At 42.1% G+C, this 27,696-nt stretch overlaps 1 protein-coding gene across 1 annotated transcript in view; it reads left to right on the top strand.

Moving 5' to 3' along the window:
• LOC145395291 (uncharacterized) overlaps window positions 1-23,022 on the top strand; it is a 33,142-nt gene extending 10,120 nt beyond the window's left edge. The window contains exons 7-9 of the mRNA XM_080268969.1: window positions 727-1,005; window positions 11,726-11,894; window positions 22,832-23,022. Of these exons, the coding sequence (XP_080125095.1) occupies window positions 727-1,005; window positions 11,726-11,894; window positions 22,832-23,022 (639 nt within the window). The remainder of the gene's footprint in view (window positions 1-726; window positions 1,006-11,725; window positions 11,895-22,831) is intronic.
• Window positions 23,023-27,696: the final 4,674 nt, after the last annotated feature.

Below are 27,696 nucleotides of genomic sequence, written 5' to 3'. Positions count from 1 at the left end.
CAGTATTAATATACATACTGACAAATAATCTTTCTTCGGAAGTAAACAATAATTAGAATGTTACTGTTAATCATATATGGGAAATAATGTTTAATTTAACACACTTGTTTAATATGCCCTGCTATCCACATTTCTGATGTGGTACACGAATGCAAGAAGTGGTCTGCAATTTCCAGTCAGGTTCTGTTAATATCTCTGAGTCACAGGTCAGGTCACTTCATGTTTGTTCATTCCTTCATCCAAGCAGTATGTTCAGTCCCACATACACTACTTTCGGATGCTCAGCCACATATGACTCACAAATATCCACACACACTCTCCCATCTCCTCATTTGTGGCCTCTCTCTCTCTCTCTCTCTCTCTTTGGGTATGTATGTTCTCTGCACAATTTTTTTTGTTTTTTAAAGAATTCACAATTTTAACAAAGTCTACTACAGTACACTCACGCTCCATATCAGGATTACTGTCTCATATCTCACTGCTAAGGCAATATTACATAAGTTACTGTACTTCCAAAACTTCGCCACATTCATTCTGTCACATACACAGTTAATTTGTCCCACCTACCAATATTTTAGAATTTTTTATCTTATTGTAGTTTTGATTTGTGTGTGTGTGTGTGTGTGTGTGTGTGTGTGTGTGTGTGTGTGTGTGTGTGTGATTGCTTGTACACTATACTGTCCCTGATGCAGCAGATAATTATATTTTCATCATTTTCACACCTAGGAGGCGGATATTAGCTTGGGTCACTTTGCCATCTCCTTGGAACGCGCTACAGCAGTCGACTTTGCCTACCCTATAGTTTTTGCCAGTGCGCGCATCCTGGGGGGTCGAGGACAGGGTGAGGTGGATCCCTGGAGTTTCCTGCTTCCATTGAGAGTCTTAGTGTGGGTGGGCATCCTGGTGACACTGATGGCAGTGCTCGCTACATTACAATTCCTGCCACACTGCCTGCCTCTGAATGCATCACACTGGAAGAGACTGTTCATCAATACTGCTAACTGTGTTCGAGTGTTATTACAACAAGGCGAGTTGCATTTGTCCTTTTTTCAGGCTTTTGTTTTCCAAGACATACACAAATGATGTTTCAGTAATGTTTTTTTCTTTTGATATTTGATATTAGAATGTTTCAGGATGTATTCAGACTTGTGAGACAATTTCTTTTGATATCTCCAAGACTGATGAATTGTACAGATATTTTAGCCATTTGCTTTTGATTAACCCTTTAACCGCGGGTGTCATTCCAGAATGACAGTGACAAAACTGGACCAAACCGCGGGTGTCATTCTGGAATGATCGTGAATATTTTGAACACCGCGCATTTTCCCGGCGCGCAAATAGTCTCACGCAAGAGTAGCTGTCGAGTTCTTTCATGCCAGCCATCCCACACCTCCCTCCTCCAACCCCGAGGGGGCCCCCCCCACCCCTGCCCTGACCCGCGTCAGTCAGTATCTGTCCAGCTCTGTGCGTGATAATGGCGCTCCGTCCCGACTCATCGTCGCTCACTTCCTCCTCTACAATGATTAGTGCTAGTGTTCCCTCTACCTCTACGCTGGTAAAGGAACTGCCGACGGCGAGGCAGAAGGGGTTGAGCACTCCTGAAATTAGAACTGAGCTGGACAAAACTGTAAGTACTATTCTTGATTGTGGCAGTGAAAGTGACACACTCACAGCAAGCAGTGATGATTTGGCAGTGATTGGTGGTGAACCATTTTCCATTGATAGTGACAGTGATGAAAGTGATCGTGTTGATTCCCCCCCACCACCCCCAACTTACTCTGGGAAAGGAAAGGCTCCTATGGGCAAATCTGGTATTGCACGTGGGAAGGGAGTGAAGCGCAGGCTCACGTCTCCCACACCAGGCCCTAGTACGCATTTCCCATCAATTTCCCGTTCCCCTAGCCCTATTGCCCTCACATCATCATCATCATCATCTGTCGTGCCCTCTCCTCAGTCTACATCATCTGAGGAGTACGAATTACCAAAGCCTGCAAAACGAGGGAAGGCAGGCCGTGCAGGCCGTGCAGGCAGGCCTAGAACAAAGGGGATGCGTGGCAGTTGGAGGGCAAAGCTGGGCGATAAGCGAGGCGATAAGCGAGGTGATAAGTGGGGTAGAAAGGGTCAAGTTTCACCACACACCAGGTCAGAAACCCCCCCGCCTGCCCCCCGCTCAGTTCCCTCACCCGCGCCACCCCCCCACTCACCGCCCCCGCACTCACCCCCCTCCCCGTTGCCTCCTGCCTCACCCACCTCCCGCTTGCCTCCTGCCTCACCTCCTGCCTCACCCATTGCCTCCACCTCAGCTCCTTCTCACGGGGAAACGAGTGGAATGTAACCTGCCCCTGCCACTGAACCACGCACAGGGCAAGTGGATGCATTTGTTTGGTCTGACGGTGCAGATTTTCAGCCACACAATCCACCGTTTGATATGACAAATGCTGGAATACAGCCTGCCTTCCCATGCAACGCAGGTGATGACTTTGTTGATTACTTCCTGGCCTTCATGGATGATGAAATTGTGCAGCATGTCAGCGATGAGACCAATAGGTATGCAGCTCAGTGTGCAGCTGAAGGGCTGGGACCTATTGGCTCACCAAAGCAAGTGTCGTGGTTGCCTGTTGGGATCAGAGAGCTGTATGTGTTCTTTGCACTAATGTTTTTGATGCCCCATATAAAGAGACATGAGTTGGAGGAGTACTGGCTCGTGGATGACATAACTACTATCTCAATATTCGGGAAGTATATGTCACGGGATCGGTTCCGACAGCTGCTTGGATACCTGCACTTCGCTGACAATGACAACCCGTCCCAAACTGACCCTTTGTGGAAAGTGAGGGATTTTCTCAACAGGATTAGGGATCGATTTATGCGATTTTTCAGGCCTATGCAGAAAGTCGTCATAGACGAATCCCTGGTATTGTTCAGAGGACGTCTCAAATTCATGCAGTACATCCCCAGCAAACGCCACCGCTTTGGGATAAAGTTCTTTGTGCTGTGTGACTGTGAGACGGGGTATATCCTGGATTTTGTCATTTACTCGGCTAGCACAATGGATGTGAACAGGAAAAGACCCCCTTGGCTTCTCTGGCTCCGTTGTAAAAGTGCTGATGGAGAGGTATTTTGGTGGTAATCATGTGCTGTACACAGACAATTACTACACAGCACCGAAACTCTCCAAATACCTTGCTGAACACGGCATTGGCACTGTTGGCACTGTACGGAGCTATAGGAAAGAGTGGCCTAGTTTCCCCGAAGCATCATCATCATCCAGGGGAGATGTTCACCTGAAGAAGTCAGACAAGCTTCTTGCGATCAGGTGGCATGACAAGAAGGTCGTGAATATGATCAGCACCATCCACAAGGGGGAATTGAAGAGAACTGGGAAGGTCAGCTACAGGACGGGAGAGCCAATCATGAAGCCTGATGCCGTCATTGATTATAATGTAAATATGAGACTTGTTGATAAGTCTGATATGATGATTGGTGAAATCGACTGTCTCAGGAGAAACACCCGATGGTACAGGAAGGCTTGCCTGCACATGCTCGATATGTGCATGCTCAACGCCTTCGTTCTCTACAAGACACAAGTCGGGGGCATAAGGCACCCATCACTGAGACAGTTTTCCAAGACTGTCGTGCAGCAGCTACTTGCACGATTTGGTCAGGTGACGGCATTGATCCCGAGGCGACACTCTGACACACAACCTGACTGTCTTGAGTGCCGCAGTTACATGAGCCGGCACCAGCTTGTGAAATTGCCTCTTACAGCAGGCGGCAGGTTGTCACAGGGCCGCTGCAGAGTATGTTCTACCACCACACGGAGGCCTAGGACGAGAAAAATGAGCACACACCAGTGCCTTGAATGCCAAGTCGCTCTATGTGTAACTCAGTGCTTTGCCGAGTACCACTCTCTGAGTAAATACTGAAAGTGACAGTGATATATAGTGATGCGACAGTGACGTGCTTTGCCAATTATTGTATAATGGATAATGTAGTAATAAGGGATATTTTGCCTAGAAAAAAAAGGAAATATTGGCCAGTATAATAAGTGATATTGTAATAAGAGAATCTGCGTCACTTGTGGAATTCTGCGGCACTTATGTAATTCTGTGATGCGCCAGTGACGCAATATAGTAATAAGTGCATTGTAAATATAATGTATATTGCCCATATTATATGTAAAATAATATTAGAAGTTAGAAAGAATGAAAAGATAAACGTCAGTGAGCAGGTGCCGCTGCAGTGAAGTGAGGCGCAGCCGCAGTGAAGAGCGGGCGCAGCCGCAGGGAAGTGCCTTTTACCTACCTCAGTGAACACAGAGTGGGTGTTTATCGTATGTACAGTGTTCATATATGTTTATATTACTATTATGAGGGAGTGGTTGGCATTTGGTACTGGTGTGTGGGGCGTAAAATAGTTATTTCACACCCCTCACTTCTAACGGCTCTCCCCGTCCTGTGAAAGTCAACAAAGTCATGAAACCTACATCAATGGAAAGCTGAAGGTTAGTACTTTCTAATGGTACCGTATTTTTTTTTCTCTAGCTTTATTCTGTGCAGAGTTATTAAGGTTTAAAGGTTTGTTTACATTTGGCTGAAACCCCCGCGGGAGAGGACAGTCAGACCAAAACAATACCCGCGGTTAAAATGTTAACACCGTGAGCATCACCGTTTAATTACATTATGGGGACGTTCACATAGTCTGGAGTCTACAAAATGACAGTTCAGGAGAATGGGTGGACACAAGTGACATTAAATTTAACGCCATTTTTACATAAAGTGTCAATGTTGTTCTCAGATTTAAACCGTTTTCTTCTGACATCTGACATCATGGGTGTTGTTGTTGTTGCAGATGTGAGTGAGAGGGTTGGGTGGTGGTGGTGTGAGCGTGACGTGGTGGGTGTGTGGATGCTGTCCACGCTGGTGTTGACACGGAGCTACGCCGGCAACCTGACGTCCCTCCTGGCCGTCAGATACATCACCATGCCTATACAGTCACTGGAAGACATTGTTAAAAATCCAGTTTCTCTTATACTGCAAAAAGGAGCCTACCAAGCACAAAGTATTACGGTAATTTTGTGACCCTCTAGCTGATTTATTTATTTATTTTCTTAAATTCATGCATCCTGCATCACAGAGGAAATCTTCTTTGTAATCCAATTTCTGTTACTTACAAACTGAAAACGAGATCATCATTATCAGAATCAGCTCTCATATTCCCAGTACCTTTTTTTTTTTTTTTTTTTTTTGGTATTTTAGCCTCTCAGTGAGCAGTCATTGATATGTCATTAATGTTTTATACCCTGAGAAAATGTTAAAATGTCTTCCAATCCCGTTTATACTGTCAAGGAAACAACATGGGTCCGAAATCTCGTCGGCTAATGAGGCTTCCTAACATCTTTCCCTAAGCGATAAACAGTATATTGCTTATTACACCTTACATTACAGCCTATCCTATGTTTTTAAATCCTTCTGACAACGTCATACTCTATATAAATAGCGTACAAACGGATATTAACCTGCCACATCCAAAACTAAACAGCTGAGGAAGATGTGCTACAGAGTCTCCTTACTCTACGAAGATATGGCCTAAGAGAGTCTGTATATCTACTGGGTGAACCTCGATAGTAGGTCAACACGTGAAGTCACATGAAAGGATGTACAACTGCACCGCTTAAATTTCTACTCTCAAGTGGTAGATTCCCTAACTGCCGAGAATACGGGCTTAGTCACAAACACAGCCACTGGTATTATCCATATTTGCTTCCCAGCACACACTTTGAATGCCATCCACACCTACACTTGCGTCTGAAGCATTGGGTGAGAGTGATCGGTTCTGCAGTGATAAAGCTGGTGTTCTCTGGCGTCACAAATCAGTCACTGGTTGGAGTCATAATGTTGTGAACATTGATGAGGATAAAGAAAATCACACTAGCAGATGGACAAGCCCATGGGCGATGATGGCCAGCTCTAAGCAGACTAAGCTTGGTCACTTACTGGGAGTGAGTTTCAACACTAAGAATCATTTGTGTAATTATGGAGAAACTCTAGTGCAACATTTCACCCAAGAATCATGGCCCTGGCTTAATAATCTTCGGAGCCTTAGCATTTTAGCACTTCTCATATTTTCTGCACTTGATGACTTTTGACCCCTGATTTGGTAGATATAGGTCATGCATGTACGAAGAACTCTTTTGGTACTCATGAACGTCTGTAAGCATTCAAAGTTTCATTTGATTCCATCCCCCCACTGTGGAACTAGGGAACTTGAAATTTCCTGCATAGCCCACCAGTGGTACATCTAGGTGGCACTGCCAGCAGTTGGAGGTGAATTTCGACACTAATTGTCATTTTTTATGGAAGCACTCCCATGCAACTTTCCACCCAAGAATCATGGCTCTGGCTTAATCATCTTCGCAGCCCTAGCATTTCGTGCAAGAATATTCGTGATTTTAGTTATTTTCACCATTTTTGCATTTGATGACCTTTGACCCCTGACCTGCTAATGTAGCACATAGATGTACTATAGAAAGTTGTAATACTAGTCAATGTCTATAAGCATGCAAAGTTTCATTTAGTTTCATGAAGCTGGTGGGGAACTAAGGGTACATTTTTGAACACTGCTACTGGTTCCTAGGGATGCTGAGGCAAATCTCCGCAAAAGATGTCACTCGAAAACTAGAGGAGAGAAAAGAAAATGCATGGCCCATTTCCGATAGGGAATGACCTCAAGATTGCGCCTTATGAAGTCGGAGCTTTCCACTCCCATTAGCCATACTTCTTCAGCTCAAAATGTGAAAAGTTAGAAACAAAAAGTTTTTCGGCCGTTGCTAGGCAATGAGTAGTTGCCTAGCAACCAGAACCTTGTGGACATAACTACGTCATAGGCTGGTCATTGTTTCCATGTTTGGTCGGAATTGGTTAATTTTGAATGGTAGAAATGCTTGCCACAATTAACCTCTCCCTGGCTTTGGGTCCATAATATTATGTGCGCCCCTGACCGGCGCCGGGGCCATTTTCTGAAGTTCCGATAACTGATTTTTTCCCTTACCATACTGAAGTGGAAGTTCTGATGCACCTGGCAGTGCAAATTTAAGCTTCCTAGACCCATCCTGTGGCGTGCAATAGAATGCGGAATTTGCATAAATTTAGGCAGCTGACACTAGTCACATGTAGGCATTTCAGTGATGCAACATCATCCTTTTTTTTTTTTTTTTTTTTTTTTCAACTAAAAAACATTGTCAGTGGTGCTGAAAAGGTGGGAAATAACTGTATGTGTATTTTGAATTTTTTCAATACATAATATGCGGTTTGAATGTAAAAAAATATTATGTATTTGTATTTTTTGGTGTTTGTTGTGTTTATGGCAGTATCAACTTATTTTTTTAGTCTGGGTGGTGGAGTTTGTTGGAAAATGGAGGCGAGAGTGTCTATTTTCAGATCTAAATGAGATAAACGTCATCACTTGAGTTTACAGGCTGAGTGAGGGTTGATATGCGAGACGACCTGCCATTCACATCTCGCACGAGCTGATTAGCAGGAAGGAAAGAGTGGCCTTTCTACCCACGAAAGCATCACGTGAACACAGAAAACTTTCCTGTTGTGCTTGTAAAAGGCAAAGAATATGTAAGATGATTCAAAACAGTGCAACAAACCTGAGCAAATAGGTAAAGATACCAAACAAAAAATTTTTCTTTTATTTTCATTTTCTTTTCTGTTTATGCCTGTGTTTATTTATAATCGTAAACAGGGTGGTTGTGTGTGTTTGGCAAGGGAAGAGAAAGATGATATTTCCTGTCTGGGTGGAGATAATGTGTGTAACTATATGTGTTTAGGCATGGCCATGAGCGAAAAAACATATGTCCACTTGTCATGGCAGCAGGTGGTGAACTGACAAATGAGGTGTGAGAGCATGAAGTGAAGGTCAGTCTCATGTTCTAGATGTCCGTTCTCTTCCCGAAAGTTTTCAGCTTTCTACAAGTCGCACTCCATTGAATAAGCTAAACCAGTACAACAAACCTGAGCAAATAGTTAAAGATACCAAGACAGAAAGTATTTCTCTCTAATTATCATGTCTTTTTTGTTTGTGCCTGTATTTATTCATAATGATAAACAGGGTGGTTGTTTGTGTTTCGCAAGAGAGGACAAAGTTGATATTTTCTCTCCGGGTCGAGATAATGGGTGAAATTGTGCTTGTTTAGGCATGGCCACGAGCAAAAAAATCGAAAATCCACTCATCACAGCAGCAGTCTCTGAACTGCTTGATGGGATGTATGGGAGTGTAGTGTAGGTCAGTCTGAAGATGTTCTGAATATTCATTCACTTCCCCAAAATTTTCACCGTTTTTTAATAGGCCACGCTCAAACAACGCCTGCGGCAATTTATTGGCTAATCGTCATTCCATGCCGGCGGCCATGGAGGGGTTACTCAGGACATGAAACCAAGCAAAAAAACACGACTAACAATAAGGGTAACGTGTGCTGGCTAAAAATATATTCCATACTGACAATGTGTAGGCTTTACTATACAAATCAGTTGCTGTTCAGGTCCCACAAAAACGTATACAACTATGGTATATATATACCAAAAACATCAGGGCTATTGGCTGAAAAAGGACCCAGAAGGGTCTTATAAGATCATAAAGAAGCCGTTTTATGAATCTGGTGTCATATTTATAGATCTTAAAGTTTTTATACATTTTTTAACTTAAGAATATCTTAACTCTCTCGCGCACGATAAGTTTTGGTAAGTTTTCTGGCGCACGATTTTATCCGCCTGGTTGCCCATGCACGGCAAATAAAATGTATTCTCTCCTTATTTTCGCCACCCAAACATCAGTATACTGCCATGAAACCTATTTCATCTTATTCGTCGATGTTTGTTCGACCTGATAAGCCTCACAAAAAAACAGGAAAACACAAATAAAACAACATTAGCCAGCCATGAATAAACATTTCGCTACATCAACTTCACTTCCCAACATCACCTTTCGAACGCTTTCCATCATACATGAAAATGTTATTAGAAGTTTTGATAGAGAATTTCATCAACTTGCCAAAAGTGGCTGTGATACGATTTGTAGTTTTCAAGAAAATAGCCAAAAACTGAAAGCCATTTTTGAAAAAAAATTCAAGTTCTAATTCTGAACTTTTCTCTCACACCTTGTTTTTATTGCATGATATTATGTAGCATTTCACGAGCTTTCTAATGAGCGCCAGATAGTTTCACTACGCCTTAGTGTTTGCCAGTAAATCGCCAAAAACAACTGGGAACTCATGTCCGTGCTTCACTTTCCTGAGGCGCACACAGCATACACAATATTCCCGCTTATGTAACAACGAATTCTTATCACAGATATTACATTGTTATGTCTTATACATACGTAGAATTTACTGCTCTTTATCATGGTTCTTACAGGAAATCGATGTCCAATAGTTTTCATGTAATTGGCCGACCAAGTGAGATATTTCTCAGAGCGCTTTCGACTTTTACCTCAAGCGAGGAAAAATACATAGTCTGTTCCCTCACCTTTTCCTACAAAAAAATGCTCCCGAAGGCTAATATTCAGATATTGAACATACATAGAATTTACTGCTCTTTATCATGGTTCTTATGGGAAATCGATACGTTCAATAGTTTTGGAGTAATTGGACAACACCCGCACGCTAGATAAAAAACATTCTTTCCTTGCCTCACCCACACCTACATGTTTTCGCTCGTTACATTTTATTATTTTCTTTTTTTACTCAAAGTATACTTGTAAAATATCATAAGGTTTTTGATAGTGCTCTCAGAAACTCAACATGACCACTAGTCTTTTTGCTAGGTACTGATACTGAAGATGAACTTTCTTCCATCTCATATGTGTATATGTACAAAACATTACTTATTTGTGTATATAATATTGAACTATAGAAATAGGTCAATATACAAATCCACAAAATATGGATAACTCACTTCCTCCAGAGGTGTTGAGATGCTGGCAGGAGACTGAAGGCTTGTTGAAAGATTAGGAGTTATGTAGTGTGTGAGCGTGTATGTGGGATAGGGGGTGAGTGTTCGTGTGTGTGGGTGTGTGTCTGTGGCTGTTGCGTATTTTCTCCTCTCCTTGCGATACATTTGCCTAAAACACATGCGATACACACTATAGGGTTCTCTATGAACATTCACTGCACAACATACGTATATATATATATATATATATATATATATATATATATATATATATATATATATATATATATACATATATATATATATATATATATATATATATATGGCTGTGGCATATTTCTTGTCTCTGATACTTGTGCTATTTTTTCGCTAAGTCAGTCAATGCATGCAATATTTCTCAGTGAACACTCGCTACACTATTTTATAGGTATGTTTCACACTAAACCATATGCAATATAGCACTGTCTGAGATTGGTACAAAACCATTTAAATGAAGTCTGTGATTGTGTGGCATATTTGTTGTCTCTTATACTTGAGCTAGGTTTGAGCTAAGTCAGTCAATGCACTATCACACGATTCCATCCCAACCTCCTCTCTTATTCCCTTCCCGACTGTATGGCGGACGTGACCACCTGTTTCCTTAGTGACTGTTGCATACAGGTATTTCTATGGTGTACATAATGCCTGCTATGGTAGGTCAGTTGTTTCACCAATCCAGGCACTATATGTTTCACATATATAAGTACTGGCTTCACTATAAAAAAATAAGCTACTCATCATTTATGGGCAGGGTGAAGGAGAGTGGAAACCCCGGTATAACAAACCAGACTCCTGCCTGTAGGCCTAGAAGCTCATAACTGGCCCCAGTGCTTTGCAAACAGTATATCTATGTTCCATAGACACAATCACTTCACATTATAGTAAAAAACACTGTACAATCACAATAATTCAATAATGGCTTCTGCCTCGGGTGGGAGGGGGAGCAATGGCAGGTTTAAAGGGACAACTGACAGCCGTGCAATCCTCAAGCGCAGCTGCTCATGAGATACTGAGGGCACTGTCTCATCAGAGCAGTCACAGTGTTGCCAATGCCTTACCCCAGGAGATAGACGTGTCCACTAGAACGCACCAAACTTTCATGCAAATTGCCCCAAAACTTATTTTTGGGCAAATATTTTTGTGCTTAGGACAGCAATTCGCGTGACTGAGCTTTTTCCTACCAAACTGCATGTCACGCGATTTACATGACTGTGCCTGAGAGGGTTAATATGACTGACACCACAGGGAATCATTGGAGAAGGGAGGAGGGCAAAAGAACGCACCAATAACTGTCCCAGTGGCACTAGAAGACTGCATGGATTCATTTCAGATTGGTCTCTCAGAAACTCTGTAGGTCAAAAACGCAAAGAATATGGCTGTTTTTGGTTGGCCCATGGGAGGCTCTGGCTTTTTTTTTTTTTTTTTTTTTAATGCAAGAAAGATGGAACCAAAGGCCAGGGGCCCGCAAACTGTTCCTTCCAAGAACAAAACAAAACAATACAACTTGAATGTGCACAACACTGCTACTTGTCAGTGTCAGGCGTGTGCACCGCAGCTGTTACAAAACAATACTAACAACGTGTAAATCATTTAGCATAGATGTTTTTGTCATGAAACTTAAAATGCATAATTAGTACACTTGCGTGTGAATGCTTATGCAAGCATGCATCTGTGAGCTGCAAGTTTAACTAGTGTCAATGATTCACTTGCAATTTTTCCCCATTTCTCACCAGAAAATCATGTCAAATATTGATGATCTGCAAAATGAGGGTCGAGTGGTCTTAGCAGAATCCAACGAGCTAGTTGAAATGCAGGATACTCTGGTGAGAAGAGGCGATCATGTTATGGTGGCAGTGGAGACTGGCCTGTACAGTTTGATGGCACAGGATTTCTCTACTAAAGGTATTATATATGTGCACACACACACACACACACACACACATATATATATATATATATATATATATATATATATATATATATATATATATATGTATAGATAGATATAGATATAGACAGATAGATTTTTTTTTATGTGAGGAAGAAGGAACCAAAAGCAACGAGCCTGCAAAACTGTTCCTTCCAAGAGAAAAACAAAATACAAGAGAGCCAAATTCAAGATCCGATCATTTTGAGATGCCTGGACACACTGCATTTGAAAGACTGGAGATCATAGGAAGCAGCAAATACGGACAGAAGGAGACAGTTCCATAGTTGACCTATTGCATAAATGAAGGATTGGGAGTATTGGTTAACTCTTGCATTAGAGAGTTCGACAGAAAAGGGATGAGAGTTTGCTACTAGACAGATGCTATGCGCACGTCGTAGAAGTGGAGGAATGCATGCAGACAGTTCAGAGGAGCAGTGATAGATAGATATAGATAGATAGATAGATAGATAGATATAGACATAGATATAGATATATAGATGTATACTGTATCTATATATCAATTTATACAGTATCTATCTATCTATCTCTCTCTCTATATATATATGTATATATTTATCTATCTATCTATCTATCTATATATATATATATATATATATATATATAGGGTGGTCCTTCTTCCTTAGTGGGAAAATTAATTCTGAATTATGTTTGCTGGCAGTGTGTTTTGTGAATTAAGGTGTAAACTCGACACACCAAATTTTTGCCGAATTGGATTATATTTACTTTTGTCCCATCTCACCCAGAGTTTGAGCCTAATAAGCAAAGTTATTGTTGTGACAATAATCTCTTTTGTTATTGGGAAAGTGTTTACTTTACTTCCTTGGAGGTTACATTCTAACTGTAGCACCAGTCGAGCAGGGCAGTACTCCCGAGGTGGATGGAAAGCTGATGACAGGGAGTGCTGGAGCTCCCGTTTCATCAGCCCTCAGGACTTGTTCCTGACCATCCCCCTTTGCTGAACTTTTTCAGTGTCTCAGTTACACAGAGAGTAGGCCAGCATGCTCTCCAGTACAAATTTCTCTAACTATCTACACCAAACTACATGCACAGTACACACTACACTTCCTATTCAAAATTTAACTAAAATGGCATCTCTTCACCAAGCCTTGGAGTCCCCAGGGGGGGGGGACCATAAATGCCCCCACCATCCGCCCCTCTCCTGGTGATGACTTGAGGTGCCTGGAACCACTGTCTGACTCTCTTCTTCTTCATTTCTGCAACATTCGCGGCCTTTCCTCTAACTTTCGCTCTGTTGAGCACCACCTCTCCTCCTCTAAACCTCACCTTCTTTTTCTAACGGAGACTCAGCTGTCTGAGGCAACTGATAGCAAACCCTTTTCTGTATCCTCCTACTTTCTCTATACTCATTTCAAAGCTAAAGGTGGCTGTTGTGTATATATACGCAACGACTTATCTTGCTCTCGTGTTCCTGAACTCGATTCTTCTTAATTCTCTACACTCTGGCTTCGGCTTTCCTATTGTTCTCTGACTAAATATATCTGTGCTGTTTACTTATCCCCTAATTCTACTGACTATCAAAAATTCTTCGACTATCTTACTTCTACGATGGAACACATTCTATCCACTTCTCCTTTCTCTGAAATCTCCATTCTAGGAGATTTCAATGTTCACCACCACCTTTGGCTCTCCTCTCCTTTCACGGATCCACCTGGTGAACAAGCCTACATCTTTTCTATCCTTAATGACCTAGAGCAGCTTGTACAGCACCCTACCCGTATCCCTGACCGCCTTGGTGAGAGCTCCAACATACTTGACCTCTTCCTCACAACTAATCCTTCTGCTTACTCTGTTAATCTTTTCTCTCCTTTGGGCTCCTCCGATCACAACCTTATTACCTTAACCTATCCTATCACTCCGGTACGGCCTGTGGACCCTCCAGGGAAACGTCGTCTGTGGCATTTTGGAGCCACGGACTGGGAGACCCTCAGGCAGTACTTCTTTGATTTTCCCTGGAATGATTATTGGTTCCATGGCCGGGAGCCATCTGAGTGTGCCTTGCTCATTACGGAGGTTATTCTCTTGGGCATGGAAGCATACATTCCTTTCTCATATCCTTTGACTAACGCAAGAAAGCCTTGGTTTAATCACACTTGTTCTAATGCTGTCCGCAACAAGGAGAGGGCCTACAAAAGGTACCAGAGCCAACTCACCCCTGAATCACATCATGTTTACGTTTCTGCCCGGAATCGTGCTAATTCTGTTCTTTGCTCTACTAAAAATAATTTCATCCATACTAAATGCTCTCAACTCTCCAACTCGAATTCTTCCCACTTCTTCTGGCACCTTGCCAAAAATCTTTCTAACAACTTTACCTCATCATCCTTCCCTCCTCTTTTCTACTCTGATGGTTCTGTAGCTATTTCTTCTACTGATAAAGCAGATCTCTTCGCACAGACTTTCTCCTCCAATTCCACATTTGACGATTCCGGTGCTGTTCCTCCATCACTTCCCCCCTCTGACTTCCTCATGGCTGACATTAAAATTTCTTCAGTTGATGTATTTTCTGCCATCACTGGCCTCAGTACTAACAAGGCATATGGGCCTGATGGGGTCCCTCCTGTTGTTCTCAAGAACTGTGCTTCTGAGCTTACACCCTGCCTAGGCAAACTCTTTCACCTTTGTCTGTCAACTTGTACCTTTCCTTCTTGCTGGAAGTTTGCTCTCATTCAGCCAGTCCCAAAGAAGGGTGACCACTCCCAACCCTCCAACTATCGTCCAATTGCTTTAACATCCTCTATCTCAAAAGTTTTCGAGTCAATTCTCGATAGAAAAATTTTAAGGCATCTTTCCTATCACAACCTTCTTTCTGATCATCAGTACGGGTTCCGTTAGGGACGCTCCACTGGCGATCTTCTCACCTACCTTTCAGACTCCTGATCATCCTCCTTTCGGGACTTTGGCGAAAGCTTTGCCATTGCATTTGACATCTCAAAGGCTTTCGATCGAGTCTGGCATAAATCTTTAATTTCCAAACTGCCCTCCTACGGTTTCTATCCTTCTATCTGTGCCTTCATCGCTAGCTTCCTTTCTGGTCGTTCTATAGCCGCTGTTGTAGACGGCCATCGTTCTTCTCCTAGATCTATTAACAGTGGTGTTCCTCAGGGCTCTGTCCTATCACCAACTCTCTTCCTTTCATTCATCAATGATCTTCTAAGTTGTACATCTAACCTTATCCACTCACACGCTGATGACTCCATCCTTCACCTTTCCATTCAGTTCCCGCAACGCCCATCTCAGCAGTTACTTCAACAAACAAGGGATGAGGCTATGGCACACCTAATGTCTGACTTGGCTCAAATCTCTGACTGGGGTAAAAATAATATGGTTGTTTTTAATGCATCTAAGACTCAGTTCTTACACCTATCAACCCGACAAAATCTTCCACAGGTATACCCACTAATGTTTAATAATATTCAGCTTAATCCTGCATCATCCTTGAACATGCTTGGGGTTTAATTTACTCGGGACTTATCTTGGAAAGATCATGTTTCATCTCTTGTAAAATCTGCTTCCAAGAGATTGGGTGTGCTAAGCCGACTCTGCTCTTTCTTTACCCCTGCACAATTGTTGACTCTATACAGGGTTTTTTTCCGCCCCTGTGTGGAGTACAACTCTCATGTGTGGGGAGGCTCCCCACATACAGCTCTTCTGAATAGGTTGGAGTCAAAGGCTTTTCGTCTCATTAACTTTCCTCCTCTTACTGACTCCCTTCAACCTCTGTCTCTTCGCCGCACTGTTGCATCTTTATCTCTTTTCTGTCGATACTTTAATGGTCACTGCTTCTTTGAATTGTCTGCTAGCATTCCTCCACCTCTACGACGGGCACATAGCACCCGTCTGGCAGCAAACTCTCATCCCTTTTCTGTCCAACTCTCTAATGCAAGAGTTAACCGTTACTCCCAGTCTTTCATTTATGTAACAGGTCAGCTCTGGAACTGTCTCCCTCTGTCTGTATTTCCTGCTGCCTATGATCTCCAGTCTTTCAAACGCAGTGTGTCCAGGCATCTCAAAATGATCGGATCTTGAATTTGGCTCTCTATTGTATTTTGTTTTTCTCTTGAAGGGATCTGTTGCTGGGGGCTCATGGCCTTTGGTTCCTTCTTCCTCGCATAAAAAAAATATATATATATATTTGTTTCATTTTTCAGGGATTTGTCTACTGTGTTATTATTAACTCATTAATGCCTAAATGAAAAAAAAAAAACTTTAACAAAATTATTTACATTGCAAATAATACATTCTGACATGTAAAACTGAAAAATTATCATTATTATTCAATTTAATCAATAACAAAAACTTATCCATTTTCTAGGACCATGGGCACCTGAAAGAGGCGTGGAGGCATAAAACAGTAGTTTTTCATCTAATACAGGATACCTTTCCATGATAACATTATCAGTCCTCAAGGGAAACTATTCTTTTCTCTTAATATCGGTATGAATGAGTTTATACAAATCAAAACCTACATGCAGAATATTTCACACTATCACCCATCTAGAATGCCCTTCCTATCATTTATTTGGTACGCCATATTCGCTCACATTGCCCCATATGAAGTCCAATATTGCATTTTGTGTAATATTTGCTCACTTTTTTCTTACACTGTTCACATTTTCTTTGATTTACCCCCTCTGTTCTCTCAAGGCATGGTCATGTGGTATCATATCTTACACCAGGATGTACTTTCCCATGCACCTTCTTCATTCGTCCTGCTTGCTTTGGCATTGAGGGCGTGGAAATCTGTAAATTATATCTGGCAATGGAACGCTTCAGCTCCAAAAGTGGTGTTTGAGTACCTGACAGGAGAGTGCTGATTATCCAGGCATTCACTGCAGCAGTGTCAGTGCAGTTTGTGAACAAGTTGAAGTACCATTTTTCCCTCTGACACCAATGCTGTACTTCAGGATCAACCAATCAAGGTGGTCAACCCCAGCCATATACTTGTTATATTTTGCAATGAGATTTGGCTGAGTGACATATATCACCTTTTTCTCTTTGTTGCATCAGCGTTTTGCAGAACCAATTGGAGTTATGGACCTATAATTACTACCAAATGTAAACATGCTGTTGTCATGCCACTTTACAAACAGAACCTCATTTCTCTCATCAGATTTGTAGTCATACACACCATGTACTTTCTGTTTCATGTCTTTGTCATTTTGTAGTGGGCACATAGCAGTACGATTTGCACGTGTTATTACAGTGACTAGGATACCTAGATCTTTCACTTAAGGTAGCAACTTGTAACTGGTGAAGAAGCTATCCATGTAACCTCATGATCACCATGAATTTCCAAGTGTTGAATCATGTCCAGAACACCCTTACCCCCAAAGGTTTCCTCAATGTGCATATCATCTTCTCCTTGCCTTGGTACCGGTACAGATTGATTTGATGGCAGTATCCTGTACTTTCACAGTACAAAATCCACTGTTTGAAACCAAAACAAATTGGCTGACCTCGTAAAAATTGCTTCAGGCCATGCTTTCTATAATAACTCACAATTTTCCCATCAATGGGCAGTGCTTTAAAAAATATTCCAAATGCTTTGAATTTCTCATTTAGGAAATCCATTACTGGCCTCAATTTGAATACTTTCTCTTTCTTGTTCTATGAGGCATTCTCATTATTTGCAAAATGAAGATATCTCTTGATTTTTGTAAACATGTTTCTTGGCACGGCATTCCCTACAATAGCTGTATCTAGATCTTCATCCATTCTCCAATAGCGCCATTCACTTGGTAACTTGTAATAGGCAGAAAATAGTAATATTCTCAAGAACTTCCTCAGGCAGTCAGATGCGTAGCTAAATGTGTGTTAATTTTTGAGATGTATATAGCTCTGACAGATCAGCTATCATTTCCAGTAATTCTTCAGTAAAAACAAGTTCAAACAGGTCTACATTACTCTTACCACTCAATTTCAACTTCAGTTCTTCTCTTATCTCTGCTGCTCCATTTGTAGGATTTTTTTTGTTTATGGTAAGTTGGATCTTGTTTCTTCCAAGTAACACTATAGGTTTTTGATGTTTTTGACTTTTTTAGAGGTAGTATTTGCTCACTATCTGAAGCTTCTCCATTAGTGTTTTCCTCGTACTGATGCAGTTCAACTGTACCACTAACATCCGGTGGTAAGAAGGAAGGATCTGTGTAATCGTCATCTGTGATATCATCTATATCCACTTCATCAGTTAATTCATCAACACTCGTAAGAATTTGTGTTATTTCAATTGTATCTGGGCGATCAGGTACTGGCTGTTCAGTATAATTTATTGCACCTCATAAGTATTAGAATGATTTCACAGAAAAGCCCAGTGTTGTGTCCGTGATGATCTGCAGAGAAATAAGCAATCCTTCATTCAATTGAATTCATGAGGGTAGTAAACCCACCGATATGGTCATAACACACCTTGTTTCGAAATCAGAAATAAAAGACAACCTCCTTTGGCACATGAAGTAGAGGATGATACAACAATATGTTCCCCGTTATATTGTCATGGAAAACAGGCATATGAGAGGGCAGGTGCCCATGGTCCTTATTTTAGGACCAATATTACAAAATCCTTAGCCAAAGCATGTGCTTAGAATGCCTATTACAATCAGACTTATGTAAAACAACACACACTAAAGAAAAAAGCATCCAGGTTTCAAGATGACCAAGTACCTATTTCTATGACTATGTGAATTTCAAACTTGAGTAAAATATTTTGTCTACCTACCTCCTAGATAGACCTTTCTATTTATGTTTCAAGAAGAAGAGATCCAGGGCTATCTTTTTTCTTCAGAAGGGCAAAATAAATATATATATATATATATATATATATATATATATATATATATATATATATATATATATATATATATATATATATATGTGTGTGTGTGTGTGTGTGTGTGTGTGTGTGTTTCATATGGCATGATTGGAGATATGAATCGAAAAGTAGGGAATGTGAAGTTGGATGGAGTAGTTGGTGAGTGAGGTGTGCCTGCAGAGGTGGATGAGAATGGTAGAGCTCTGGTGGACATTTGTACTAGGAGGGGGTTGGTGATAGCCAATACCCTCTTCAGGCACAGAATGATCCACAGGTATATGTGGTGATTAATGAGAAGGTTGGTTGGTGAACTGAAGGAACGGAAGGCAAAGATTGATTATGTGTGTGTGGATGATGGAATGAGAAGGTGTGTAATGGATGCAGGAGCATATAGAGGTTGAGGAAGTGGATTTTATGACCGCCAGTTGCTGCTGATAAGAATCAAGGTCCAAATGAAATGGAGGAATAGAGAAAAGGAAGGACAGGAGGGAGTTGTTACTACAAAGAGGGTGGAAAGGTTACAAGAGGATGGAAAAAAGTCATAAAATAAGAGGGAGGTGGAGCAGCGATTGGGTAAATATGGATTGGAGCATGTGAGGGACGTGGAAGGTGTGTGAAAGATGATCACAGAAGAAATCTGTGCAGCATGTGAGGTGGTGTGTGGGGTGACGAGAACACGAAAGGAGGTGCAGGGAACAGCAAGGTGGAATGAAGAGGTGAGGCAGGCTTTAGCACAAAAAGAAGAAAGCATATAGTGAGTGGACGAGAAATAGGGGTGTAGAAGAAAATGAGGGATGGAAGAGAGAATTATATGTAGAGAGGATGTGAGAGGTGAAAATATTAGTAAGAGAGAGTAAGAAGAGAGTGGATGAGGAATTTGGAAGGAATTTGAGTGTAAAGTGGAGGGAATGTAAGAGAATGTTCTGGAAAGAGGTAAAGAGAGTTAGACCGGGTGTTAAAGAAGTTAGTCGGGGAGTGAAAGATAAAAATGGGAGAGTACTAGTGGAGAAGGGAGAAAAAGTGAGCAGATGGAGAGAGCACTTTAAGGAATTGTTGAACATAGAGAAAGAAGTAATGCGATTATAACTGGCTGGGGAATGACTAGGAGAAGGAGGAATGTGAGAAGCGAGGAAGAAATAAGTAGGATGCAAGTTGTGGAAGGAATGAAGAAAGTCGAAGTGTGGAAAGTCCCAGGAATTGATGGAATGTGTGGTGAAATGCTTAAGCAAGAGAGAGGGATAGTAGTAGAATGGATGTGGAAGATGTGCAAATTGGCTTAGGAGGAAGGTAGAGTCCCGGAGGATTGGAAGTCAGCAATAATTATTCCCCTGTACAAAGAAAAAGGGGAAAAAGAAGTGTATAGTTTTCATAGGGGCTTTTGTCTTCTTGGTGTAATAGGAAAAGTATATGGTAGGATACTTACTGATAGAGTTAGAGTAATAACAGAGGGATTAATTGGAAAGGAACAGGGAGGTTTTAGGAAGGGATGAGTTGTGTAGATCAGATTTTTATTCTTAGATCTTTAGTGGAAAAGTTTCTTGAGAAGGGAAAGAAGTTGTATGCAGCCTTCATGGATTTGGAGAAAGCATATGACAGGGTGGATAGACAAGGATTCTGGAAAGTATTAAGAATATATGGAGTAAATAGGAAGTTGTTGAATCCCGTGAAGAGTATGTATGAAGGTGCCATGGCTACAGTGCACGTGGATAGTGAACTGAGTGAAATTTTCTACCTGAAGGTAGGATTAAAACAGGGATGTGTCATGCCTCCATGGTTGTTCATTCTGTATATGGATGCAGTTATAAAATAGATACAAGATAGGGCAGTGGATATTGGAGCAGCCCTAATGAGAGAGGGCAGTGTTTGGAAACTCTCTGTACTTTAGTTTGCAGATGATACTGTGTTGTTAAGTGAAGACGAAGGAGAACTGTAAGGCTTCGTTAATGAGTCTGGGGGAGTGTGTAAGAAAAAGAATCTAAAGGTGAATGTTGGGAACAATAAAATTATGCTCTTCGAGAGAAATGAAGTTAATGAATGTACATTGGGTCACAAAAGTATCGGTGCACAACAAGCGTGAAACATTTAGGACCACAGAACGAAGGTCAATGAAGTATTAGTATCCGACCTACCACACGTTGGTAGGCCTGATGTCGGGAGGTGTTATATATCACCAGCTAGCAATATCCTCTTGCAAACATATGACAAATATAATGTTTATATGGAGACACTGATGATACACAATGAAACTTTGGTAATGTCAGTAGTTGTTTGAACCTTTTCGGTAGGCATCGCACCCCCTGTGCACCGTTACTTTTGTGATCGAGTGTACAGTGAGGTTGGATGAGGAGGAAATGGAAAATGTGAGTGCGTTTGAGTACTTGGGTAGTGTATTGAGGAAGGATGGAAGTTTAGAGGGTGAAGTGCTTGAAAGAATACAACAAGGAAGAAAGGTTGCTGGTTCTTTGAAAGCAGAGAAAAGAAACAGTGAAGCGAGCAAGGAAGTGAAAACGTTATTGCATGACAGTTTTAGTAATACCAACTCTAACGAGTCACATGGACAGAAAGGCTGACAAGTGAGGAAGTGGAGGAGCATTGTGATGTGGATGTGGATGTGATAGGAAGCGTTAGGAGAAACACATTAGGGTGGTTTGGCCATGTGGAGAGGATGGAGAGTGAGAGTCTGACTAGGGGGTGTATGTGAGTGAGGTGGAGGGATGGAGAAGGAGGGGGAGGCCAAGGATGAGATGGAAGGATGAGAAGTATACGAGAGAGGATGGTATGAGCTGGGAGCAGGACAGAAATGGCAGGGGACAGGGTGACATGGAGGCAGTTTGTTTGTGGCAACCCCTTACGAGATTAAGACGCCTGGCAATAGATGGCATATCGAAATAATTATCAGGGGAATTTTTGTCTCTCTCTCTCTCTCTCTCTCTCTCTCTATCTATCTATCTATCTATATATATATATATATATATATATATATATATATATATATATATATATATATATATATATATATACTGTATATATATATATATATATATATATATATATATATATATATATATATATATATATATATATATATATATATATATAAGCCGTAGTCCTTAAAAAATGACTGTGAGCGCTATTGGGTTAAGCACTTATTTACTATGAAGTGAAATTGTCAACGCTACTGATGAAAAGCAGGAGCAAAACAAATATTTGTTATATTGGTCAGCCAAGAGAATAACTGCTTTTAAGTAGGTTACCTTCTTGTGGAGAAGTGTTAGAGCGAATTTTCTACCTGATGCGAACACAGACACGAAGACTGAGGGATTGAGCATGTGTTATGTCTGAGGAACTAGGAGGATTATGGTAGAGAGCTCGCATTCCTGCATCTGAGCCACGGAATCGTATCCCCCAAATCGAATCTCTCTTTAAAGAATTGAGAAAATTGGAGAAGAGTAACAGCCGGAATACAGAACGAGAGGAGAAGGGGAGAAAAACTGCCCATAAACAGATGAAAGGTCTCTTTGACACTGTACTCGAGAACACCTTCGACCTCATCAAAATCGTGCAGATAAGAAGGTTCTTTTGTCTCAGAGGGAGAAAGGGAAACAAAGCTCTATATTTGGTATTGATTTCAAACTCAACCGAAAAGAATGAAGACAGAGAGAGACAGAGACAATAAATTAAACAGTAGAATGTGAGGAATGTCACTGAGCAATGAGAGAGGAAATAGTGGAGCTGGAGGAAAGCCCAACTAGCGATGAAGGCGAAACAGGTGACGATTATACAGATATAGCAGGTCCTTCCTTTTTGGCTGCAGCTCCTCCTCTGAAACGACAACGATCATGCAAAACAGTTGTCACTTAGGTTGCTGCTGCATTAGATCGGACCAAGAATTCAGACCATGCTGCAGTCCATCTGCTTTCTGCGACCATTTATGCCTGTGGATAAACTCCAGCATTGAATTCTATCAACAGGAACGTATTCACTAAGATCGAATCGAGAGTCGAAGGGAATCTCCAGAATGACTGAAAAAATCATTCCATCCAAATGTGCCATTTGTAGTGCGCTGTGATGGAAAACTAATTTCCGATGTAACAGCAGCAAATGTCACAGAACGCCTTGAAATTCTTGTCTCTGGTGATGGAGTTTCAAAGCTTTTGAAGGCACCCAGTTTGGAATCAGAGGCAGAAAAGGCCATGACCAATGTCATCAATGAAACCTTAAATGACTTGTTATATCTGAACGTGTGGTAGGAATGGCATTCGACACCACTGCCAGCAATACCGGATTGTGGGCAGGGGCGTGTGCCCTTATTCAACAACAGTTATACAAGGATCTCCTTCACCTGGCTTGTGGGCATCACATTTTTGAGATCCTTGTTCAAAATGCCTTCACCATTTGCCTTGGACTGTCCTCTGGTCCCGATATTCACATAGTCAGAGAGTTCAAAGCCAAGTTTTTTTTTTTCTATTTACGCTAGGAAGAAAGAACCAAAGGCCACGAGTCAGCAAACTGTTCCTTCTAAGACAAAAACAAAATACAAGAGAGAGCCAAATTCAAGATCCGATCATTTCGAGATGCCTGGACACACTGCGATTGGAAGATTGGAGATCATAGCTAGCAGGAAATACAGACGGAGGGAGACAATTCCAGAGCTGAACTGTTGCATAAATGAAGGACTAGGAGTAACGGTTAACTCTTGCATTAGACAGCTGAACAGAAAAGGGATGAGAGTTTGCTGCTAAACGGGTGTTATGCACCTGTCGTACAGGTGGAGGGATGCAAGCAGACAGTTCAGAGGAGCAGTGACCATTAAAGTAAAATAGAATAGAGACAAAGATGCAACAGAGGTTGAAGAGAGCAAGTAAGAGGAGGAGAGTTAATGAAACGAAAAGCCTTTGACTCCACTCTATTGAGAAGAGCTGTATGTGGGGAGCCTCTCCACACATAAGAGTTGTGCTCTACATTACACAGGGGCGGATAAAACCAGTGTATAAAGCCAACAAAAGTGCAGGGGTAAAGAAGGAAAGGAGTCGGCTTAGCACACCTAATCTCTTGGAAGCAGATTTTACAAGAGATGTAATATGATCTTTCCAAGATAAGTCCCGAAAGTGGAACAGTATAGACATAACATGTCTTCAGACCTTCAGTGACAGTGAGAAAATGCTGGTGATTGATGGTGAGCAATGTGATAAGCTCACAGCACTTTGTATGAAACAGTTGCAAGAAAGCCAACCTCGAAATAATTATCGAGAACTGCTAGAACTGTCCATTGTTGTCTTGGGTGGTGTACTGCTCCATGGAACAAGATTTCAGCGCCCTGGTGCTTGCCACCATGCCAGATAGATGGCTAAAGTTATATACAACATCAAAGTCTATCTTTTCCATCATCAGACACACATCACACTACAGCAAAGCCGAGAATGGAACTGGTTTATTGTGTTAGTGAAGCTGTACATGAAATAATGGTTCAGGGCATCAAAAGCAGCTGTCGCTCAAGCAGACAACTTGAGGCTTCTTCAGGAATCGTCACTTTATCCAGATAAGGACATCTCACAAGTCTGCTTGAAAGCAGAGCAATTAATTGGATTAGACTATTTTGATCCAACTTTTGACCCTAAAGAAAAGCGAAAAATGGTGATGGATCTTAACAGAGAAGGAAGCTAAGATCAACTAAAGAAGGCAACACATGAACTTGAGGTGACAGCGCTGAATCAGAAAACAATTTCAAGTTTTGTGACCAGTAACACCAAGAAGGTCTTCACACTGCTTAGCCTTCCTCATTCGTTTCTAGAGTTCGATCCATCCACATATAAAAGTCGTGAGCATTACAAGGAAGCTGAACACATTGTCCAGGGGCTACAGACGACAAATGACTTTGCTGAAAGAGGGGAGAAAGAAGGGTAACACTGATTCAAGAGTTTAATCCAGTGTTTACCAAGAACGAAGATAAATGGTAGTTCCTTCTCCAGGTTGTTGAGCAACATGGACAAGTGTATCCAGATACGAGGAAGGGTACAGCTGGCAGTAATTACAAACCATAAAACTAGAAAACAATGAGTGAGAGTTGGGTTGACATGATACCCTCTCAGTGAGGGCAGGACTTATGTAACCCAGTGACATTTTAACATTACGCCATAATAGTAGAACTTTGAACAAGGTGAGGCACCAGATATAATTATCTAATAAGCATGAAATTTGCATACACCATTTTTCAATCAAGAGGAACGAAGTCCAGCAGCAGCTGAAGCAAATTTTTCAAGCTGGAAATTAAGAACCAACCAAATATATATATATATATATATATATATATATATATATATATATATATATATATATAGTACATATATATATATATATATATATATATATATATATATATATATATAAGTAATCCCTCCAATATCCGGATGCCCCATTTTCCAGACATCCCCAATAACCAGATATTATCATCCCGGGATCCAATATTCCCAAAATGGGTCAAAAACTGCAAAAAATTTGAAAAAAATCCGACTTTTTTCCGCCCGTAATTTGAAGTTGGCGCGCGGGGTGCAGGCGAGCTGTGTTTTGGTGTGTTGTTCCGCCGACGTCCACTAGAGCGCCCCTGCATCCTCCCCTCTTACCACCTGTCACTTGTTGTGTGTGCACGCTCGTCATCATGGCTGCCCACTTGCTCGCTTTTGTGGTGGTGCCTTACCTGTTGCAGGCTCTCCTGCTGCTCTCGTGCCTCTCCTTCGTGTGTGTGATGATGGCCCTGCCTCCAGAGAAGAGGAAGAGAGTGGTTTTGACTCTGGAGAAGAAGAGGGAGATATTGGAGAAGGTGGATGCGGGATGGTCTACCTCACATATCCTCCGTGAATTCAACCTGGCCCGGTCTACTTTGTTTGATATCAAGAGATCCCATGACAAACTCATGCAGTACACAGCTGACTTCTTGTTGAAAGGCAAATGTAACGTGGAGAGGAAGGTTATGTATACTCCCAAGTATGCAGAAGTCGACCGCTCTACATTGATTTGGTATCGACAGCAACATGCTGCTGGTGTGATAGTGTGTGGCACAGAGCTGGAGGCTACTGCTGAGAAGTTCGCAAGGCTTCATGACGCCCTAGACTTCAAGGCATCTGAAGGTTGGCTCTTCGCGTTCAAGTTACGACATGCCTTACCAACCGTAAGTCTCATGGCAAAGCTTTGGACGCCAACGAGGATGGAGTTGACGAGTTTCAGCACAAGGTGAAGGGCTTGACCGACAGGGAGGGCCTAACTCTCGGTCAAGTCTCCAACACTGACGAAACTGGCTTATTCTATCGCTCTTTGCCTATGAACACTAGCCCAGGAGACAGAGAAGCGAGTACCTGGCTGCAAGCTCTGCAAGCAACGGATATCTGCTTTGTGTTGTGCTAATACTAACGGCATGCACCAGCTCAAACCCGTTATTGTTGGCCATGCAAAGCAGCCTCGGTGTCTTCGTGGGGTGATGGATGTCCTTCCTGTCATCTGGTACCATTCTTTGAAGGCATGGTTCACAGCCCAGATCTCCAAAGACTGGTTCCACCGCCATTTCGTCAAGGAGGTCATCCATTACCAGACGGAGAAACTGGGAATCCCATGCGACCAGGTAAAGGCCCTCCTTCTCCTCAACAATGCACCAGCCCACCTGTGTGACAAGGATTTGGTGGCTGAGAATGGGCGCATTAGGTGCATGTTTCTGTCACCTAATACTACTGCTCTCATCCAACCAATGGACCAAGGAGTGATCGTGACAACGAAGAGGCTGTACCAGCGGAAGTTCCTGGGCGAGGTGATGGTTGTCTTCGAGGACAAGGATGAGCGCAGGGAGGGACGGGACACATGAGGCCAGCGGACTTTGGAAAACCTTCGCCGCTACAACATCAAGTCTGCCATCTACAACTGGGCCAGTGCATGGAAGGAAATCCCGGTTAAGACTCTAGGAAATGGTTGGTCTCGTCTGCTTCTCGGAACGGTTGTGGAGCACGATTTCCTAGGTTTTGACGTGGATGACTTCCATGCACATCTATGTGTGCATGGCAACGGTGTTGATTTGGACGAAGTGCGTGAGTGGTTGGATGACAACGAGGGCGATCCTCGGTATCAGACCATGTCTGATATCGAGATCGCATCTTCAGTTGGAGGTGTCAGTACCCAGCTTGAAGATTCCAACGAGGACGGCAATGATGATGCGGACTCCTTTCAGCGTGATAGTACTCCAGCCATCCCCAAGTTGAGCGCACTCCGGGAACACCTAGAGTTCGTTCTGGACTACTTGGAGCACCCGGACTGCGACAGGGAGATGGGGTCCTTGGGATTTGTGGAGGAAGTGCGCACTTTCAGGCAGTGCATCAATAATCGTCAAAATCGTCGTTCCTTGCGTCAATCAACGATTGACAGCTTTTTCAGGCCCGTGACCCCCGCTGTGCCCAGCCCAGGCTCCATTCCTTTGCCTCCCCAAGACAGGCCCTCATGCTCCAAGCCACAGCCCAGCACATCAGGCACGGTGAAGTCACCACTCGACGTGAGTTTGTGCCTCTCTTCAGAGTCATCTGCAGTGGGTACGCCATCACCATGACCCAGCGGCGCACCCCTATGTCATCTGCATGTGCTACTCTCAGACTCTGACAGTGATTAGACGCCAAGAACCTCTCCACTAGACCACACGGGAATTTACAAGGTTGTGCAGTGAAAATAACAGTGCATAGTGTTAAGGATTTAGAGTTGTGAGTGAAAAGAAAAAAAAATAATTGACTGCAAATGTAACGTAAATTAAATTGAGTGTGTTTTGTTTAGAAAATGGTTTCAAGAGTAGAAAGACTTAAAGTGCACAGTGCAACACTTATTTCATTAAGATACAATGGAGCTCAAGTAAGACAAGAGTGCACAGTGTTAAGAGAATGGATTTCTGAGTGCAAATT

Source organism: Coenobita brevimanus, chromosome 30, assembly GCF_032717465.1.
Source record: "Coenobita brevimanus isolate Jiangsu-jjx chromosome 30, ASM3271746v2, whole genome shotgun sequence".
Classification (NCBI taxonomy): Eukaryota; Metazoa; Arthropoda; class Malacostraca; order Decapoda; family Coenobitidae; genus Coenobita; species Coenobita brevimanus.
The sequence above is the reverse complement of the archived record's forward strand: the minus strand, read 5'-3'. Positions and strand labels throughout refer to the sequence as shown.